At 35.5% G+C, this 20182-nt stretch overlaps 1 protein-coding gene across 6 annotated transcripts in view; it reads left to right on the forward strand.

Annotated features, from left to right (window-relative positions):
- USP37 (ubiquitin specific peptidase 37) overlaps positions 1–20182 on the forward strand; it is a 97055-nt gene that overhangs the window by 3555 nt on the left and 73318 nt on the right. For 2 of the 6 annotated variants that reach the window (XM_026002164.2, XM_026002166.2), the window contains exons 2-6: positions 2008–2149; positions 6499–6718; positions 10746–10917; positions 15775–15875; positions 19843–20021. In XM_026002164.2, coding sequence (XP_025857949.1) covers positions 6563–6718; positions 10746–10917; positions 15775–15875; positions 19843–20021 — 608 coding nt within the window. In that variant the 5' untranslated portion in view covers positions 2008–2149; positions 6499–6562. The remainder of the gene's footprint in view (positions 1–2007; positions 2150–6498; positions 6719–10745; positions 10918–15774; positions 15876–19842; positions 20022–20182) is intronic. The other 4 variants (XM_072741741.1, XM_072741743.1, XM_026002165.2 and 1 more) reach the window with 2 other exon arrangements.

Consider the following 20182-nt stretch of genomic DNA (forward strand, 5'->3'; position numbering starts at 1 on the left):
TAAACTGGAGAGAAACTTTACCTAGGTCAACTTCGTTCTTTTAGTCATGCACTAATTTTATCTGTCTGCATTTGTTTTATGGATTTTTTAGAAAAGAAAGCTCTTTTAGAAAAGAAATCAGAGCAGTGGTTTATATATTTTAACAATAGGTTAAACTATGAGACTAGTGAGGATGAGGTTTCCAAAAATAAATACAAGAAAAATCCCTACCTAAGTAAGTTGTTGGATATGGAAAATACTAAAATTTATTAATTTGTGTGTGTAGGACAGGATTTGTGTTGAAAAATAGGAAATAGGGGCAGCCCCGGTGGCCCAGCGGTTTAGCACCGCCTTCAGCCTGGAATGTGATCCTGGATACTGGGGATCGAGTCCCACATCAGGCTCCCTGCATGGAGCCTGCTTCTCCCTCTGCCTGCCTCTCTCTCTCTCTCACTCTCTCTGTCATGAATAAATAAAATCTTAAAAAAAATAAATAAAAATAAAAATAGGAAATAAATACAGGAAGTATATGAGGGCCAAACACAGAAAGGCATTTGGATTTATTTTATGCATAGTGATGAGCTGTTAAAAAGCTGATTGTAAAAAACGTTTTGAGAGAACGTTTCAGTTGAGATGAAAATATTCTAGAGGTATGCTGTACAGCATTGTACCTATAGTTACCAATAAAGCATTGTACACTTAAAGTTTTGTTAAGAGGGCAGATCTTGTATTAAGTATTCTTACCACAGTAAAATTTTAAAAAGATGGGAATGGACTCCAATAACAAGTATTTCGCACTTGCTAAGTGCTTGTATTTTTGTTGTACAAGAGAAGATAAGATAGATACCTGCCCTGCTCCTCACTTAGAAAGTTAAGGAGACAAAGTGCATACTTAACTTGGTAAGAGAGTAGTTCCTTAGAAAGGGTATTATAAGGTAGAGGATTCGTTGAATGGAAACATTGTGCAAGAATGGAGACTGGAAAGTGATTGTTGCTGCAAATCATTAATGAGGTTACAGTGTGGTAGTGGTTAAAAACATGTTCTGGTGTTAGATTTACTTTTGTCTCTTAATGAATTTTGTAACTGTGAATAAATTAACTTAATCTCTCTAAACCTCAGTTTCCTAATCTGTAAACTAGAGATGATAATCCCTGTAAGGTTATTGGGAAAATTAAATGAGATAATGCAGCATGGCTCTTAGCACTATGTTTAGTAAATGTTGCATAATAAATATTAGATGGGAGTGATGGCAAAATGAGTTTCTGAATCAGCAGCTATAAAAAGGCTGGATTTTAGATGAACGAGAATGAGGGTAAAGATGGTTCTAAAATTTTTTGTCTGAATGATAGTGGGAGGAAAATGTAGAGAAATGTGGGATCCTCATAAGGAGGATGTGGACTGTATCATCTTCACACTTGTATTCTTTCCACAGTGCCATCAAATTAAAGTAACTCAGTCATTTTTTTTACTAAGTGAAGGAATGAGTTTAAAGTTGATTTTATAGCATTCAAGGGGGCAGTGAAAGATGTTTGGGTAGAACTTTATGGAAAGTTGGGGCTTAGGGAGGCTAAATTTGAGAAACATCCATAAAGTTAGTATTGAAAGAAAAATAAAAACTCCAAATTTACTCACCTTTCGAAATTTGTATCAGTACATCATGGAAATGGTATTTTAGGATTTAAGACATCATTATGTAACAATGTTTATAGAGTTAACAAAGAATATACTCTTTTTCACTGTTGTCTTAATTTCAAAATGTCGCAGGAATAAATATACCAAGACACAAATGGATAAGGTAGAAGCCTCAAGTCCCTCATTTGTACAGCAGATACATCCCTAAAGTTCTATTGATTGCGTATATATGTATCTTGAGTGTTGTCATATTTTAAATGTTTTCAGTAAGGTAACTTGTGGTTTTTAAATAAAAAGAGTTCATCTTGTGTAAATGATTGCTTTCTTCTTCTTTTTTTTTATTTTAATTTTGTAAATTGGATTCTTTTAAAAAGGCACACTTATATTTCCTTTAGCTGAGTTGATGGCTTCCCGGAGAACTGGCATAGCTGCAAAATATGAGTAGTTCCCCAAGAAGAGTGCATTGCCTTTGGCACAAGGATCAGAATAAAGGTGAATTGTTATTACATAGGGTTTTTCAGTAAAAGTCACTGAAAAGTAAGTAATTTTTTATTTTGGGTATATTTTTTCCAAGACTATGCAAATTAGCAAGAATTAACAATTTTCTTCTATTTTTGTAGTAATTTTGTTTTAGCATGCTTGCTTAATGCAGAACACCCTATAGATAAGGATGTCTTCAGAGCAGTACCTAAAAGGTGTGCATTTAAATAACTGTACAGGGTACAGAAACACTTTTGTCAATATTGATTAAGCTTTCATAGAATGCTCAAAGTTGAACAGTAATTTTAATAGTGAAAAAGGGAAAGAGGAATCTCTTTGGACATACTTAAATAATTTGTTATTAAAAAAATAAAAAATAATTTGTTTTTTTTACACCTTGTCTTAGTAATATTGCTTTGGTAGGGAATTAGCATTATAGAATTCAAAGAAAGCTTCTCATTGTCCTAGATTAATAGAAAGTTTAACTGTTACCACAGGATCATGCTACACACTGAAAAAGAAACTTAGTGTTTTTGTTTTTTTTTTTTTTCTTTTAACTGGATGGAGCAAACCTTGATAATATGATGAATGTATAAAAGTAGATATAGTAATTCATTTAGGACAAGACCAGGAATGGACTAAATTGAGAGATTAAGAAAAAGTTCTGTTGCTTCTACAAATTTTATATCCTCTACCTTTTAGGGTTGTTTTTTTCTTAAAGGAAAGAGGGATTGCTAGTAGAAATGGTTAAGGAAATGTTTGGTATCTGAAGTAAAATTTCATATACTTAAAATTTTGCATCAAAATGTTTGAGAATCATACAGAGAATAATTATATATAGAAACAGAAGTAACCAATAGTTTTTTTTATTTCTCATATGCTTTAGTGAACTTTGAAATCTTCACCTCCACTTTTGTTAAAATAATTTTTAGAAATATATTTTGTTAGAGGAATTCAAGGCTTAACAAACTTTTGGTTTGTTAAGAAAGCACCAAGATAATAGAGTTTTATATTATCTTTTAATTTGGCACCCTGACCTGTAGTGACATATAACGAAAAGTGAGGAAATCCGACAGAACTCTTAACATGGAGTTTCTTCATTAAGCAATGAATAATACGAATCCCAGTTTAAGCAAGTTTACCTACGTTTTTGTTTTAATGCATTCTGTAACTGTATTAATTCTTAGTCTTCCACAAATGATTTTTCTTTCCTTGAATTTCGGTAAGATACAAGGACAGTTTTGCATTTAGTAGAGAAATTCAGATGCACATAGAAAAGGCTTAGATGCAGTGTTCAAAAGATGAGTTTTATGCAGTACAGCGCATAGTGATACTTTTATAAAGAACTTAGTAAATTAAAAAAAAGAACTTAGTAAATATAATTCTATATTGGCCATATAAGAGAGATTTACAGTTTCAGTATCTGCTGTTGTATATTTTAATAGCAAATTGAATAGAATTGATAGGGCTGATTTGTTCGTTATTCTTGAATAATAAGTATTTCTTCTGTGTCAGACATTGTCATAAATTGGGGTTTCAGAGTTTAAAGAACATATTCCCTGTCTTCAAATAGCAAAGTGTAAATAGAGACAAAAAAGTGAACAGTTTATGATACAATGTTATACTAGAGGTAAGCACAGGGTACAACAGAGACTGCAGAAGCATGAAGCAGTCTCAGTCTGGATATGGGGTGAGAGAAAAAGTGAAAGGTAGCTCGAAAGGCTTCTTAAGGAAGATAGCATCTAAGCTGAGCCTTGATTTTATAGCCAAGAGAAGAAATCAAGGGTCCTTTGGGGGGATAAGGAGAGTACATACAGATTCTCCAGAGATAAACCATAGTGCACCATGCAAAGGTATAGTGGGATGAGAACATAGGACTTTTGGGGGGACATTATAAATAGTTTAGATGACTGGATTTGAAGGGCTTTGGGATAGGTAAGTAAAGCCTGGATCATGAAAGTTGTTTAATGTCATTTTAATGAGTCTAGATTTTATTGTGAGGGCAGTGGGGAGCTGTTGAATGGTATTAAGGAGAGTGATGTGGTTTGACCTACAGTTCATTATAAAAATGTCTGAGAGGTATATAGAGGTAGAATTGATGGGACTCTACCGTGATCTTCATTTCCAATATAATACTAGTAATTGAAAAAAATCAAAGATAACTCTTGTGTTTCTGGATGGGCAACTGGGGTAGGAGAGGGGTCACAGTCTTGGCAATGCTGAGACAGGAAAAAAGTCTAAGGGCAGAGTGGAAAAGTCTAAGGACACATCCAAACATTGAAGCATCAAATTATTAATTGCAAGAAAAGTATTACAAACCACACATTTTTGGTCCAAAATTCTGTAGTTACTAGTTTGAGCAGTGCCATGGTAACAGATCTGTAAACAGTAGTGGGCTCTGTTACTTTGATGGGTTCATAAACCTAGTAAATTATACCATATAAATCTGGCCGGGGTGCCTGAGTGGCTCAGTTGGTTAAGTGTCGGCCTTTGGCTCAGGTCGTGGTCCCAGAATCCTGGGAGTGAGTCCTGTGTTGGGCTCCCTGCTCAGCAGAGAGCCTGCTTGAGCCTGCTTCTCCCTCACCCTCTCCTTCTTCCCTTGCTTGTTTTCTGTCTCCCCCCCCCCTCCCCAATAAATAAAATCTTTAAAAAATTTTAATAAATCTGGCCAAAGTAGGTATTCAGGAAATTTGATGAAATGAGTGAATAGTAAAGGAGACATAAAATGCCTAACACCTTTTAACTATTCAAAGTGTTTTCAACATCTCTTTTAAATTTTATTCCCAGTTATTTGATATCTAATACCACGAGACCTCAAACTAAGGGCCCCCAGGCTCTATCCTGCCTATATCCTGCCTGTAGGTGGGTTTTGCTTGATTTGTTGCTTTTAAAAATAAATTTGAATTCCTTGCTCATAATTTAAAGTGGGCAGTTTTACATAAATATTTGGAACTCATTTTCTTGAAAAGTTAGATAGTCTGACAATACCTGGGTTGACTAATTCTGCTTGGTAAAATTAGATTTCAGTAGCAGTTTTTCTTGCTTAAGTCATGTCACCTGCATGGTCCCTCTACGCAGTTGAGCTTAATCCCTGTTAACAGCTTATTTAATTGGAGGTCTTTGGAGGAATGGGGTTGCAGGTGAGGAGTAAATTCAGAAAGTGGACACTAATTTCATTCATATTAAAGCTTTTGTTTGTTGGGTGCCTAACGTGTGTTATTTCATTTAGTTTTGCAACACTATAACATTTGCTGTTCCTATATACAATTGAGAAAACTAATAGTTAGAAAGGGAAGTTATAAATTAGGGACAGCTGGCTCCTGATAGCTAGGCCTCCTGTATTTTTTCTTTTGTATACTACATTTTTAAAGCTTTTCTAGTTGAGTTGTTTAGGCAGAGGCAAAGTCTGATGATTTTTAATTTCTAAAATTATAAGCAAGAATCTATTAGCAATGTTTTTAGAAATTTGAAAAGAGTATAAATAAAATTTGTTTTAGATGATTGTGTATATATGTACATAACAACACTAATGTTCTTTGCTATTATAATTGTATTTACTTGCTGACATTTGGCAAACTAGTTTGAAAGTCTTAAATATTCTATTATTACTAGAAGTAATTTTTAAGTATTTAGAAGTTCATTCAGAAATTTGAGTATTTGTCAAAGAAAATTGGTAAGGATTCTTTTCACTTTATAGTAATATCAAACATAAGTGCTAGGTGGTTCTTAGGAAGAGAGGTTTTTTCTGTTTTACCTAGAGAATAACTTTCTCAGTATAATTCTGGAAGTTAAACTAATTTGATTATTACAATATTTTAATTCATTTAGTATCTTTTATACTTATACATGGAGATGCTTAGACTACTGACTGGCAGAAGGAATTGTTTTGTAACATGATTTGATATTTTGAGAGGAACTCCATTTTAAGAAATGGAGTCAGCGGACTGAAAATATTTAACTAAATTTGAAACTCAAGACCTTTTAGCATTCATGAAGGAAGATACAAGTTGGTTATATTGCTGTGGGCAATTGACATGTGGGCATTGACAGTGGAATCTTCAATATTCCTGATTGATATGCCTTTAGTGGCAGCAGTCTGTTAATGATGCATAGTGCAAAATTTAAACACTAGTAGGGCATAGATACTGGACATATGGCAAAGAAGGGAACATGTACGGAAGAAATAAAAGGTGGATAGATTTAGTAGTCAAGGACATTCAGTGACATTTAGTTGTCCTTCTTGTGCCTATCAGCTAATCAAGGCCTTCGAAGATGCTTAATAAAAAGTGGTTTATTGAAATAGAGAAAAGGACATAACATGGTTTATTAAATGCTCTTTCAAACTCTTATTTTAATCACTCTTATTTTAGTAAATTGTAACTTACTATTTTATTTTTCTTCCTTAGAATCTGTCAGGTGAAGGTGTATTTTTGCTTTTTAATTTGGCTAGAAGCAATTTATTTTTAAAGAATGTCTCCTCTGAAGATACACGGTCCTATCAGAATTCGAAGCATGCAGACTGGAATTACAAAATGGAAAGAAGGGTCCTTTGAAATTGTGGAAAAAGAGAATAAAGTCAGCCTAGTAGTTCACTACAATACTGGAGGAATCCCAAGGATATTTCAGGTATTACCAAATTTTGATGTGGAATAGATCTTGAATCATAACCTTTAGTGAATAGCCTCCTTGTACCATAGTAAGTGTAATGGTAGCCTTCCTCTGAGATTAACATTCTTTTTATTTCCAGGACATTGATAGTTTTGTGTGCATATTTTATAAATTATTCAACAGCATCATTAATGGTATATAATAAATAGTGGGAAGTAGTCACCATTATTGAAAAAAAAAAAACTGAGAAGAAGCAGGGAAGAACTGAGTTTGAATACTATTTCTGTCAAAGCTATTTTAAAAACCACATTAGGATAACTTTAGTTATTCTCTTCTTTCCTTAGTATATGATAGATTCATCACTGTGTAGTATTAACTTTTAATAGGACTTATTAGTATCTTCTAAAACCAAATACTTTCTAAATAATTCTGCCAAGGGTTGTGGTATGGGCCATTCAAGGATGATTATTCAAGGTCATTCTTACTGCTGTTTTCTGACTACAAGCTTTTGAATAATTTCATTATTTTATCACTGCAAAAAATAGTTAATTTTGTTTTTACCTCTGTACTGTCTATTCTGTGCAGCTAAGAACTACTCATCTTGACATAATTTGAATTTAAGAAAGTAAACCATATTTTTCTGCACTTTAAAATTCTGTATTTGTTAATTAGATAATACAAAAGTATAATTCTAAACTGAAAAACTCTAGTGAATAACAATTTATGAAGCTTTATGCTTGAGAATCCTAGAGCTGGAGTAAGATTTCCATTTCTCCTTGCTTTTGAACTGTGAAAATGAATTGCTTATGATTTTGTATATCAGAGATCGTCTTAAATAGATTGGAAGTGGTGACAGGGGCAATAGAAACAATAGTAGTTTCTGCCACCTACGTGTATCTATAATTGCTCATCTCAATGAAAGAAAGATTCATTTTCAAATAGAGATTCAGTTTCTTACTCCTCAACCCAAATTAGCAGTCAGTAAATATTTAAATATTTAAGCAAACATAGGTGTTGAGGAGCATGAGGATTCTGCTGTGATTCCAGCCTTATCTCAGTTCTAGATCAGTATGCATTCAGCATTTATTTTGTTAACTATCTACAGATAACCATGACGGATACTGTATACTAAGTGCTAATAATACAGTGCTAAGCGAGATGCTTTTCTTCTCAAACTTAAGCATAATCAGAAGCATTTCCAGATGTAAAAATATTTCAGAGACACTGAAGTAATACAAAGAAGAATGGTTTGGTCCTGAGCATTTAGAGGATAAGTAGGAGTTTGCCAAGCACAGTGAAGGTAGGGCAGAGGTGATTTCTGTCCATGGACAAACATGTGGAAGTGTAAATCAACTCTCAGAAAACCAGAACATTATTTTAAAATAAATGGACAGTAAGGAGTGCATGGCAGAAGTAGAGGCTGAAGAGCTGGACAGGAACCAGATCTTGTTTGTCATACTAAGAGGACCTTAGAGTCTAAGGAGCCAAGAATCTCAAGTTCAGATTCACTTAGGGGCTAGGCAGATGACTATTTCAAGAGATAGTGGGAGAAGGAGGACATATAGGAGGTTATTGTGGGTTATTAGATGAAGAATAAGAGTCGTAATCAAAGGAAAAGACAGTAGGAAGAAGCAAGAGGAGAAAAGGATAGATTGGAAGAGATTAAAAGAAGACTTGACTCATTAGATTTAGGGAAGTGAGAAAGAAAGACACTGGTTTCTGAGTGGATGACAATGCCTTTCATGTCTTAGTGGGGAGCAGAGGGGAAGAACTAGGGTGGGAGGATTGAGAGATGAGTTGTTTGAGGTATCAAGCATTCAGATGTCAGTATCTAGTAAGTGTTAGGTAAGCAGGACTGGAACTCCATGAGAGAGGTCTTCTGGACTTAGAGAAAAGATGGAAGGCCTCACCGTACGGTAGTTAATAAAATTATCAGTTGAAGACCTCAAGTTCAAGATTATTCTTTCATCTTGTTTGATAATGAACAAGCTTTTTGTCTTATGTATTTAACTTTCATTTTTAAAAAGTGGTATATTGACTGAAATAGTGTTGTTATGTGATCTCTTTTCCTTTTGCATGCTAAACTCCTTGTTTAAATATTTCGGAGTTAAAGCTTCTGATACTGTTTATTGTGTTTTATGATAGAATTTTTACTCAAGAACATAGATTTAAGACCTACTTTGAATATATATATATATCATTTTAAATTGAATATAAATTAATCTGATAAAATTAATTTTCATTCTTCTCTAAAAATTGACAAAGATCAATTCTAGTTTAAAAAAATTATAAAAAGTTGTTCTTTCGGGATACCTGGGTGACTCCTCGGTTGAGCATCTGCCTTTGTCTCAGGGCATGATCCCGGCCGAGGGATCAAATCCCATATTGGGCTCCTTCGATAGATAGAAGATAGAAGGAGCCTGCTTCTCCCTTTCCCTATGTCTCTGCCTCTCCTTCTGGGTCTCTCATGAATAAATAAATAAGTAAAATCTTAAAAAAAAAAAAAAAAAGCTATTCTTCCTTTATAATATTTAAAGGGTATGTTTTCAGCAAAAAGCGGCTTTTGAAACCTTTGTATACTCCTGCTGAGGGAGAACATTAGAGAATAAAGATGCCTAGTTAGCAAGAATTACTTAGGTAGTAAACTGCAAGATTTATTAATTTGGTCTTGGAAAAATTTTGGCCAAGAGAAAATAAAAGTTATCACTTCATAGCACATATCCAGAGTCTGGAAGAGTATAAGACAAATTATTGAACCAATTTTTGGGAATGGAAAAAGTAAGCTAAATTAGTTTCTAGAGTGCTTATGATCTTCATGGGTGAATGAAAGTTAAATGAGCCTGCTTAGACACTTAAAAAAGAAAAAAAAAGATGGGTGCACCTGACTGGCTCAGTGGGTAGAGCAAGCAACTCTTGAACTTGGGGCTATAAGTTTGAGCCCCATACTGGGTGTAGAGATTAGTTAAAAATAAAAATATATATGTGTGTGTGTGTGTGTGTATAGACAGAAATGAATAAAGATGTCTTCTATTGATAAAGGTTCATTTTGATGTGTTTTTAAGAATTGGAATCCTAAAAAAAAAAAAAAAAAAAAAAAGAATTGGAATCCTTTTGAGGATGATCGTTTGGGTTAAGAAATCCTTTTAAATTATAGCTACCTGGGATGCCTGGGTGGCTGAGCAGTTGAGCGTCTGCCTTCAGCTCAGGGTGTGATCCTGGAGTCCCGGGATCGGGTCCCGCATCGGGCTCCCTGCATATGGAGCCCGCTTCTCCCTCTGCCTATGTCTCTACCTCTGTCTCTCTCTCTCTGTGTATCTCTCATGAATAAATAAATAAATAAATAAATAAATAAATAAATAAATAAATAAAATTTTTTAAGTAAAAAAAATTTACAGCTACCCAAACCAATTGCCAGAATATTACACAAGCTTTTGTTTAAAAAAAAAAAAAGGTGGGGGAGAGTGAAGAAAAAGAAAGTCTGTAACACAATATGGCTTTCTAAGCTAGCACTGGTGTAACCATCTAGGCTCTGTAATTTTTTTTTTTTTTTTGAGATTTTATTTATTCATGAGAGACAGAGAGGGAGGCAGAGACATAGGCAGAGAGAGAAGCAGGCTCCATGCAGGGAGCCCGATGTGGGACTTGATCTTGGGACTCCAGGATCACACCCTGGGCCAAAGGCAGGCGCTCAACTGCTGAGCCACCCAGGCATCCCAGCTCTATAAATTAACTCACTAATTTTTATAGCTTTATAACTATACCTGAAAATATGCAATTCCCTACCATAAAATCAACAGTGGTAGGGTTACTTTGTAAATAAGTTTTAATAGTAGATGTTTGCCTTTCCTAAAAGTGAAATCTTTGACTTAAGTGTATCAAGAAATGGGAATTCTTTTTGGTTGGAAGGAAAAAACTCTAAATTAATATGGGAAGACTAAGAAATAAAATTTAGCAAGCATGAAGTTTAGTATTGCTTGTATAACTTGTTATACTTTGTCACCCTGTATTTTTAACAATAACATAATTTTCCTTTTGTGTTGATTAGCTAAGTCATAACATTAAAAATGTGGTGCTTCGACCCAGTGGAGCAAAACAAAGCCGCCTAATGTTAACTCTACAAGATAACAGCTTTTTGTCTATTGACAAAGTGCCAAGTAAGGATGCAGAGGAAATGAGGTTGTTTCTAGATGCAGTACATCAAAACAGACTTCATGCAGGTGAGCACAAATCTACTCAGGGTTTGCTATTAACTGTTATAAAAGAATATAACGGTGGCTCAGCGGTTGAGCGTCTCTGCCTTTGGTTCAGGGTGTGATCCTGGTCCCAGGATCGAGTCCCATGTTGGGCTCCCTGTGAGGAGCCTGCTTCTCCCTGTGCCTGTGTCTCTGCCTCTCTCTCTCTGCATCTCTCATGAATAAATAAATAAAATCTTTTTTAAAAAAAGAATATAATAGATAGTAGACCGTGTCCCTGGTGAATATTGATACCCAAATCTCCAGCAAAGCACTGGCAGACTGAATTCCACAGCACATTTAAAGGATTATATACCGGGATACCTGGGTGGCTCAGTCAGTTAAGCATCCCACTCTTGGTTTTGACTCACGTTATGATTGAGCCCTGCATCAGGCTTGGCATTCAGCATGGAGACTGCTTATTTCTCTCCCTCTCCCCCTCCTTACTCTGTCGCTCTCAAATAAATAAAATATTTTTAAGAAGGAGTATAGGGGTGCCTGGTTGCCTCAGGCAGTTAAGCATCTGCCTTCGGCTCAGGTCATGATCCCAGGGTCCTGCGATCAAAATCCCCCATAAGACTCCCTGCTAGGTGGGGAGCTTGTTTCTCCCTCTCCCTTTGCCTGCCACTCCGCCTGCTTGTACGTGCACGTGCTCGCTCTCTCTCTCTGTCAAATAAATCTTAAAAAAAAAAAAAAATTAAAGAAGTATTATGTACCATGACCAGGTGGAATTTATTTCTGAAATGAAAGGATGGTTCGAGATAGGAAAAAATCCATGTGATACACCAAATGAGTGAATGAAGGACAAAAGCCACATGCAGAGAAAGCATTTGATAAAATTCAAAACCCTTTCATGATAAAAACATCCAAGAAACTAGGAATAGAAGGACATTACCTTAACCCAATAAAAGCTGTAGATGAAAAGCCCACATGTAGATGAAAAGCCACGTACATTGCTAACATACTCAGTAATGAAAAACTGAAAGATTTTTCTTTAAGATCAGGAACAAGGCAAGAATGCCTTTTCCTGCTATCCCACATAATACTAGAAGTCCTAGCAAGAGCACTTGGGAAAGAAATAGAAATGAAGTGCATCCAAATTAGGAAGAAGTAGGAGGTCCCTGGTTGGCTCAGTCTGGAGAGCATGCAGCTCTTGATCTCTGGGTCATGAGTTTAAGCCCCACATTAGGTGTAGAGCTTACTTTAAAGAAAAAAAAGAGGAAGAAGTAAAATTATCTCTTCTCAGATGATATGATACTATATGAGAAAACCCTAAGGATTCCACAAAAGAATATGGCTAGCAAAGGAGGAAGATTTAAATTATGATTGGGAAGAGTTACCTTGTTATATAAATCTTAGATACTTGTCTTTGTCTATGTGAAACTTACTCCATGGTTTTAGTCTTACTGTGAAGACAGCAAGTGCTATAGAAAATCATAAACAATATTATCAGATTCCCCTGTCCCTTCCTAATCCTTTTTATTTAAAAAAAATAAAAAATAAAAAAATAAAAAAATAAAATGTTTTGATTTTTTAAAAAATGTTATAGATCTTTTTAAGGAATAATCTAGTGCTTAAAAGAAGTTTTCCGTTATTACTGTTAGTATCCAGCTCTATTATTATCAAAAATTTATTACTAATACTTTAGAGTTGACAGACTTTAAATTGGGCTTCTTAAATATAAAAATATTAGAAAATGAGGATGTAGCAGTGCTACTTTGCTTATATTTAATAGATCTATTTGATGTGCTATTTTCCTTGTAAAATGAAAAAAAAAATTATGATTGTGTGCCATTTAGTACCTACTCAATGTGTTCATGTTACCAAATCTGAGCTATGTCAATTTATTAAATAACTGTTGAATTTTAGAATCAAGGAATTGAATACTGTTAACGTTTTTTAGAATATGTCAGGGACTATGTCTGTATTTCTCTTTTTGTTTCATTCTATCATACCCATCATTTTAATTGAACCACTGTTTTAAGAATTGATGTGTAAGAAAAGCATGTCTATATATATTGGAATGGAAACCACAGCAGATCGTCTAGGGACCCAAGTTTGAATCTGAACAACATGATAAATAGAAAAATAGGAGTTTTGGACCTAAACAGATTTAGATTTGAATCCTACCTTTACTTATTTCAATATAGCACTTAATGATTAAATTTCAGGTTCCTCATCACTAAAATGAAGGGTTATATCACCTTAATTTCAGGGCTTATTAAAGAATAAGACCTCATAAATATAAAGCATGACTGACATATGATAGTAATTAAGAATAGCAGTGACTTGTTTTATGCTCTTAGGCTAGTTGTTTTAATCTTTTGGGTTTAGTTGCCTTGGCTGCCCCAAAGTGATAATATAAACTTTACAGAGACCAGAGTAGGATAATGAATGTAAAAATACTTCGAAAAGTATAATGCATTTATTATATAGTGTGTGGCATTTCTGATCAGTGGAAAAGAGACTAAAATTTGATAAAAGTGTTATCTGTCAAGACAACTAACCATTTAAGAAGAGTAAAGCTGGCTCCCTTATTCCACTCCATTCATCTAAATAGATTTTACATTTGGGCTCCTGGGTGGCTTAGTTGGTTGAGCATCCGACTCTTGGTTTTGGTTCAGGTCATGATCTCAGGGTTGTGAGATCGAGCCCCACATTGGGCTCCTCACTCAGTGGGTAGTGAGCTTGAGATCCTCTCCCTCTTTTCCACATCCTCTCTCTCTAAAACAGATAAATCTTCAAAAAAAAAAAAAATAGATTTTACATTGATCAGGGATTTGAACATAAAATGATAAAAGCTTTATTAAAGAGGGAGAGTGGATTTTAATGTAATATCTGGATGGAATAGAACTTTCTGAGTATGACATAAAAATCATTCAGTAAAAAAAGATTAATAATTTGTACTGTGTAAAAAATTTAAGTGATCTGTGGCAAGAGTAAAAAAAAAAAGAAAATATTAGTCACAGTGATAGTGTTAATGTTGCTAATATACAAAAGTGTACTTTCTAAATCAGTATGAAAAAGACAATCTAATAGAGAAATAGAAACTGCATATAGGAAATTCAGGAAGTAAACAGATGGCTCTTACACATGAAAAAAATCTCAACATCACCAGTAATTAAATTTTTTTAAATTAATTTTTATTGGTGTTCAATTTACCAACATACAGAAAAACACCCAGTGCTCATCCCGTCAAGTGTCCACCTCAGTGCCCGTCACCCATTCCCCTCCAACACCCGCCCTCCTCCCCTTCCACCACCCCTAGTTCGTTTCTCCGAGTTAGGAGTCTTTACGTTCTGTCTCCCTTCCTGATATTTCCCAACATTTCTTTTCCCTTCCTTTATATTCCCTTTCACTATTATTCATATTCCCCAAATTAAATTTTTGGTATCACATTGGCAAGTAGTGTGAGGGGAACCACAATAGTGTCAAATACTGGGTAGGAACTGCGAGATATTTTTTGGAGGAATAAGTGATAATACCATTTTAGTTTAAAACTGTACATCCTTTAGAAATTTTTATTCTAAGGAGTTCTTAGGGCAGCCGGGTGGCTTAGCAGTTTAGCGCTGCCTTCGGCCCAGGGTGTGATCCTGGAGACCTGGGATCGAGTCCCATGTCGGGCTCCTTGCATGGAGCCTGCTTCTCCCTCTGTCTGTGTCTCTGCCTCTCTCTCTCTCTCTCTCTCTCTCTGTCTCTCATGAATAAATAAATAAAATCTTTGTTTAAAAAAAAGGAGTTCTTAGAATTCCTGTCCTCAGAAATCATTTTATTAGTTCAAGAAGATAGGTGAAAGAATGAATGTTCAGTATTGTTTGCATTTTTTAAAAATTAAAAGAATTTAAAATGTTCATTTCAAATAATTAGAGGGAAATTGACTAAAGTATAAAATACTCTTTAAAAGTATATACCAGGGATCCCTGGGTGGCGCAGCGGTTTGGCGCCTGCCTTTGGCCCAGGGCGCGATCCTGGAGACCCGGGATCGAATCCCACGTCGGGCTCCCGGTGCATGGAGCCTGCTTCTCCCTCTGCCTGTGTCTCTGCCTCTCTCTCTCTCTCTCTCTCTCTCTCTCTGTGACTATCATAAATAAATAAAAAAATTAAAAAAATAAATAAATAAAAGTATATACCAGGGCAGCCCTGGTGGCTCAGCAGTTTAGTGCTGCCTTCAGCCCAGAGTGTGATCCTGGTGACCTGGGATCGAGTCCCATGTTGGGCTCCCTGCATGGAGCCTGCTTCTCCCTCTGCCTGTGTCTCTGCCTCTCTCCCTCCCTCCCTCCCTCCCTCCCTCTCTCTCTCTCTCTCATGAATGAATAAATAAAATCTTTAAAAAGTATGAATCAAAAAAAGTATATACAAATTGATGCTTCTACAGTACCTTACATGTTTTAAATTAGCATTGATTTCTTTGGAATAGAAGCCATTTATGCTGCTTGCTGAACTTAATAGAGGATGCTTTGGAGTATACGTTATTGGAAGTATATCTGTCTCTGATTCTGACATGTTTCCTTGGCATCCAGTGTCACTGTTCATGTCATAGACACACAGTGACCAACTTTTTAGTAGTGTTAATTACCAAATATTTATGTGGGAGAATTTGTAGCATTTACATTTAAAAATTTATGTTTCTTTTACGTCTTCCCAAGTTTTTGCATATTATTTCATTTTTTGCTTGAGATTCTAGCTCTGAATTTAAATTGCTATATATATCTGGTAAACTTTCAGAATTGGTTGATAAGCACTTTCATTTTTTTACGCTTCTGTTTTTTCAGTATTCTATAATGATGATTAAACTCTATTAAAGTAAACGGCTTGGGATTTATTTATTTTCCCCCCCACCAGCCATGAAACCTTCTCAGGGGTCTGGTAGTTTTGGAGCTATTCTGGGCAGCAGGACTTCACAGAAGGAAACCAACAGGCAGCTTTCTTACTCAGACAATCAGGTATGTTCATTTGAATCTTTCTAGCTTTTAAAAAAAGTTATAATCTATTATTATGAAATCTTTTCAAAATTTATCACATACTATTCTTCTTAGATTTATTGAACACAATGTAGCTTATACTCTACATCTCATGGTATTCATTATGGACCATAGTAAAGTGTAGTTTTTAAAAGCATAGCTTTGGAGTTAGATGTGGGTTTGAGATTGGGTGCTGCTACTTAGTAGTTGTGGGTCATTGAAGAAGTTCCTTGAGTATCCTGAGCCTCACTCTCCATCTGTAAAATTGAGATAGCAATAATATTTTAAGGGTTTTATGTGAGATAGAGATAATGCATATAAAAGTGTTATTAGCCCACAATACCATATACTAACAATGCTATAAATGTTTACTCCTATTATGTCTGTGATGCCTTTTGGGTCTGTTTTGCATTATGAACTTTACCCCTACACTATATGATACCAGACTTTTAGTTAAGATTTTCCATTTGCTTTTTAAATATTTTCTTTCATAAATATTCTGACAGCCATGAGACTTGCTTTACACTTTTGCAACTTAGCAGTGCTATGTCTTTGAACATTTATCTTATAAAGGGAAACCAGGCAGGGGGATCCCCTGGGTGGCTCAGTGGTTTGGCGCTGGCCTTTGGCCCAGGGCTTGATCCTGGAGTCCCGGGATCAAGTCCCACGTTGGGCTCCTGACATGGAGCCTGCTTCTCTCTCCTCCTGTGTCTCTGCACCGCGCCCCCCCCGCCCATGTCTATCATGAATAAATAAATAAATAAATTTTTTTTTTTTTAAAGGGAAACCAGGCATAAAGTAAGAAAAACTTTGAAACTATTTTATAAGTAAACTGATGAATTCTATTTGGCTATGCAGAGAGATGATTACTTAGTCCATTTGCTGGACTAACCGATGAATAAGATTTATTTTATTTTTTTTAATAGGTTGTGGGGTGTTTTTCATGTTTTAAATTCAGATGTAATTGATATGCTCTAAACTGCACATAGGGGCAGCCCTGGTGGCGCAGCAGTTTAGTGCCGCCTGCAGCCCAGGGCATGATCCTGGAGACCCTGGATCGAGTCCCATGTCAGGCTCTCTTCACGGAGCCTGCTTCTCCCTCTGCCTGTGTCTCTGCCTCTCTCTCTCTCTCTCTATCTCTGTCTCTATGAATAAATAAATAAAATTTAAAAAAAATAAAAAATAAACTGCACATAGTAGAAGTATACAATTTGATATGTTTTGACTTATGTATATACCTCTAAAATCATCACTGTAATCAACCAAGTGATCATAACTATAACCCTTAAAAGTTTCCTCATCCTTTGAAATTCTTCCTTCCTGCTTTCTCTCTGGCCCCTGATCCCTAAACCTCAACTGGTTTGCTTTCTGTCACTATAGATTAGTTTGCATTTTCTAGGTTTTAAATAAATGAAATCATTATTTATTATTATTATTATTATTTCTTTTTTGGTCTAGCTTTTTCAGTCAGTGTAATTACTTTGAGATTCATCTATGGGGAGAAATTTAAACTGTACCATATTTATTTTATTTATTTTTTTAAGTTTCTTTTTTTTTTTTAATTTTTTTTAAATTTATTTATGATAGTCACAGAGAGAGAGAGAAAGAGAGGCAGAGACACAGGCAGAGGGAGAAGCAGGCTCCATGCACCGGGAGCCCAATGTGGGATTCGATCCAGGGTCTCCAGGATCGCACCCTGGGCCAAAGGCAGGCGCCAAACCGCTGCACCACCCAGGGATCCCTGTTACCATATTTAGATGTATAAATGTTATCATATAAAGCAGAAACAAATATTTATACTCTCACAAAAATGATTCTTATCAACGGGATTGTAAAATCAATGTTATGGGTCATAACTGGGATTAAATTAAAAAAGAACAGAATAGAAAATATTAAAGGAGATATTATACATAGTAAAGATAAGTATTTCTGAAACATTTGATTATTTTTTTTTTAAAGATTTTATTTATTCATGATAGACACAGAGAGAGAGAGAGAAAGAGGCAGAGACACAAGCAGAGGGAGAAGCAGGCATCATACAAAGAGCCTGATGTGGGACTTGATCCAGGGTCTCCAGGACCACGCCCTGGGCTGCAGGCGGCGCCAAACCGCTGCGCCACCGGAGCTGCCCACATTTGATTATTTCTATGTATATATAATAGCTGCGATATTTCTGTTAAGTAGAGGTCATGGTTAAAATTTTTAAAAATGCAAAACATACAACATACATATAATATGCTACTGCTTGTGTAACAAAAAAGGATAAAATTAAATTGCTTTGCATTTGCATAAAGTAGAATACTCCTAAGGGACAAGAGAATGGGAACTGAAAGAATTTGGTGGATAGTAGTAGTAGGTGATACTGAAACATCACAGGAAATGGCTTTTATAATAGTATTTTGATATTTGAATCTTGAAAATGTATTACCAAGACTATACTTTCAGGGATCATTTCCTAACTCTGGGAAACGAACTAGGGGTGGTGGAAGGGGAGGAGGGCGGGGGGGTGGGTAGGGGAATGGGTGAATGGGTGACGGGCACTGAGGCGGACACTTGACGGGATGAGCACTGGGTGTTTTTCTGTATGTTGGTAAATTGAACACCAATAAAAATTAATTAAAAAAAAAAAGAAAATGTATTACCCATTTGGAAATAACTTTTAAAAACTATTCAGATGATCAGATTTTTTCTTTCCTATGCTAACATTGTATGTAGTTCTATAGAAGAAAGAAATTGGAAATTTCTCCCATAGACAAATCACATAGCTTTTAATCTAGTAAAATTTACTGGCAGAAAGCTGATCAAAAGCACTGTTTCCGAATATTGCTTTTCCCAAACTAATATGTTTAAATTGTCATATTCACCCTGTATGTTCTTGCTGTGTCTTTAAGATAAATGCTTTGATTCATCTTCTGCCAGTGGACTGACTCTTCGTTTCATTTTTCCCATCATTGCATATATTGGTTTCATTCCTCCAGACTAGAATCCCATCAAAAGTCATATGAGGAAAAAAAAAAAAAAAAAAAAGTCATATGAGGTATTTGTGACTTGGCATTTTAGTTGTGGCAACCAAATGTCATTGTTGCTCCTTTTTCTCACATTTATGTCACTTTATCATAATCATACTGGATTTTTTTCTCTGAAGATTTATTTTTATCCTGATCACTAAAATCATATCTTGTGTATCTGAATCTTTTTATTTCAAGTCAAATATTCAAAGAAAATTCCTTTCTGCCTCTAGTTTTATTGTGGAAATTTTAAATTTATAGGCGTGCTGGAAGAAAATAAGTGTCAAGTTCAGCTTCTGACACAGATTGTATATTACACTCCACTGGAGTGCTTTTAAAAAAAACTAAAGAATGGGCCTCAGCCTAGGCCAATTAGGCTAGAATGTCTGGAGATGGGTTTCCAGTTGTATTTTTTAAAATTGATTCCAGGGGATCCCTGGGTGGCGCAGCGGTTTAGCGCCTGCCTTTGGCCCAGGGCACGATCCTGGAGACCCGGGATCGAGTCCCACATCGGGCTCCCGGTGCATGGAGCCTGCTTCTCCCTCTGCCTGTGTCTCTGCCTCTCTCTCTCACTGTGTGCCTATCATAAATAAATAAAAAAAAATAAAGTTGTTAAAAAAATAAATAAATAAAATAAAATTGATTCCACATTGGAATCAATGATCTAAAGGCATATCAGGGATCCCTGGGTGGCGCAGCGGTTTGGCGCCTGCCTTTGGCCCAGGGCGCAATCCTGGAGACCCGGGATCGAATCCCACATCGGGCTCCCGGTGCATGGAGCCTGCTTCTCCCTCTGCCTGTGTCTCTGCCTCTCTCTCTCTCTCTCTCTGTGACTATCATAAGTAAATAAAAATTAAAAAAAAAAAAAAAAAAGAGTTAAAAAAAATAAAGGCATATCAATTAATTTGAACATTTAGCTATGTTAAACTTTACTCTTACAGGCATCTTCAAAAAGAGGAAGTTTGGAAACTAAAGATGATATTCCATTTCGAAAAGTTCTTGGTAATCCAGGTAGAGGATCAATTAAGACTGCAACAGGAAGTGGAATAACTGTTACCCGGACAATTCCCTCTTTGACATCTGCATCCACACCACTTAGATCAGGGTTATTAGAAAATAGGTATGGAAGATTTACATTTTTCTTTCTTAGTCATTAGCTCTGCCTGTTTATAAATAAGTGTCTTTTATGCCATTTAGGAAGACAAGTATTTTGAGAAAAAGGAGATTGTGCGGTTAGTAAAGTATGTTAGAAGAAAGTATAGAGTATATTTTTAGTAGGTA

This window comes from Vulpes vulpes, chromosome 16 (genome assembly GCF_048418805.1).
Source record: "Vulpes vulpes isolate BD-2025 chromosome 16, VulVul3, whole genome shotgun sequence".
Classification (NCBI taxonomy): Eukaryota; Metazoa; Chordata; class Mammalia; order Carnivora; family Canidae; genus Vulpes; species Vulpes vulpes.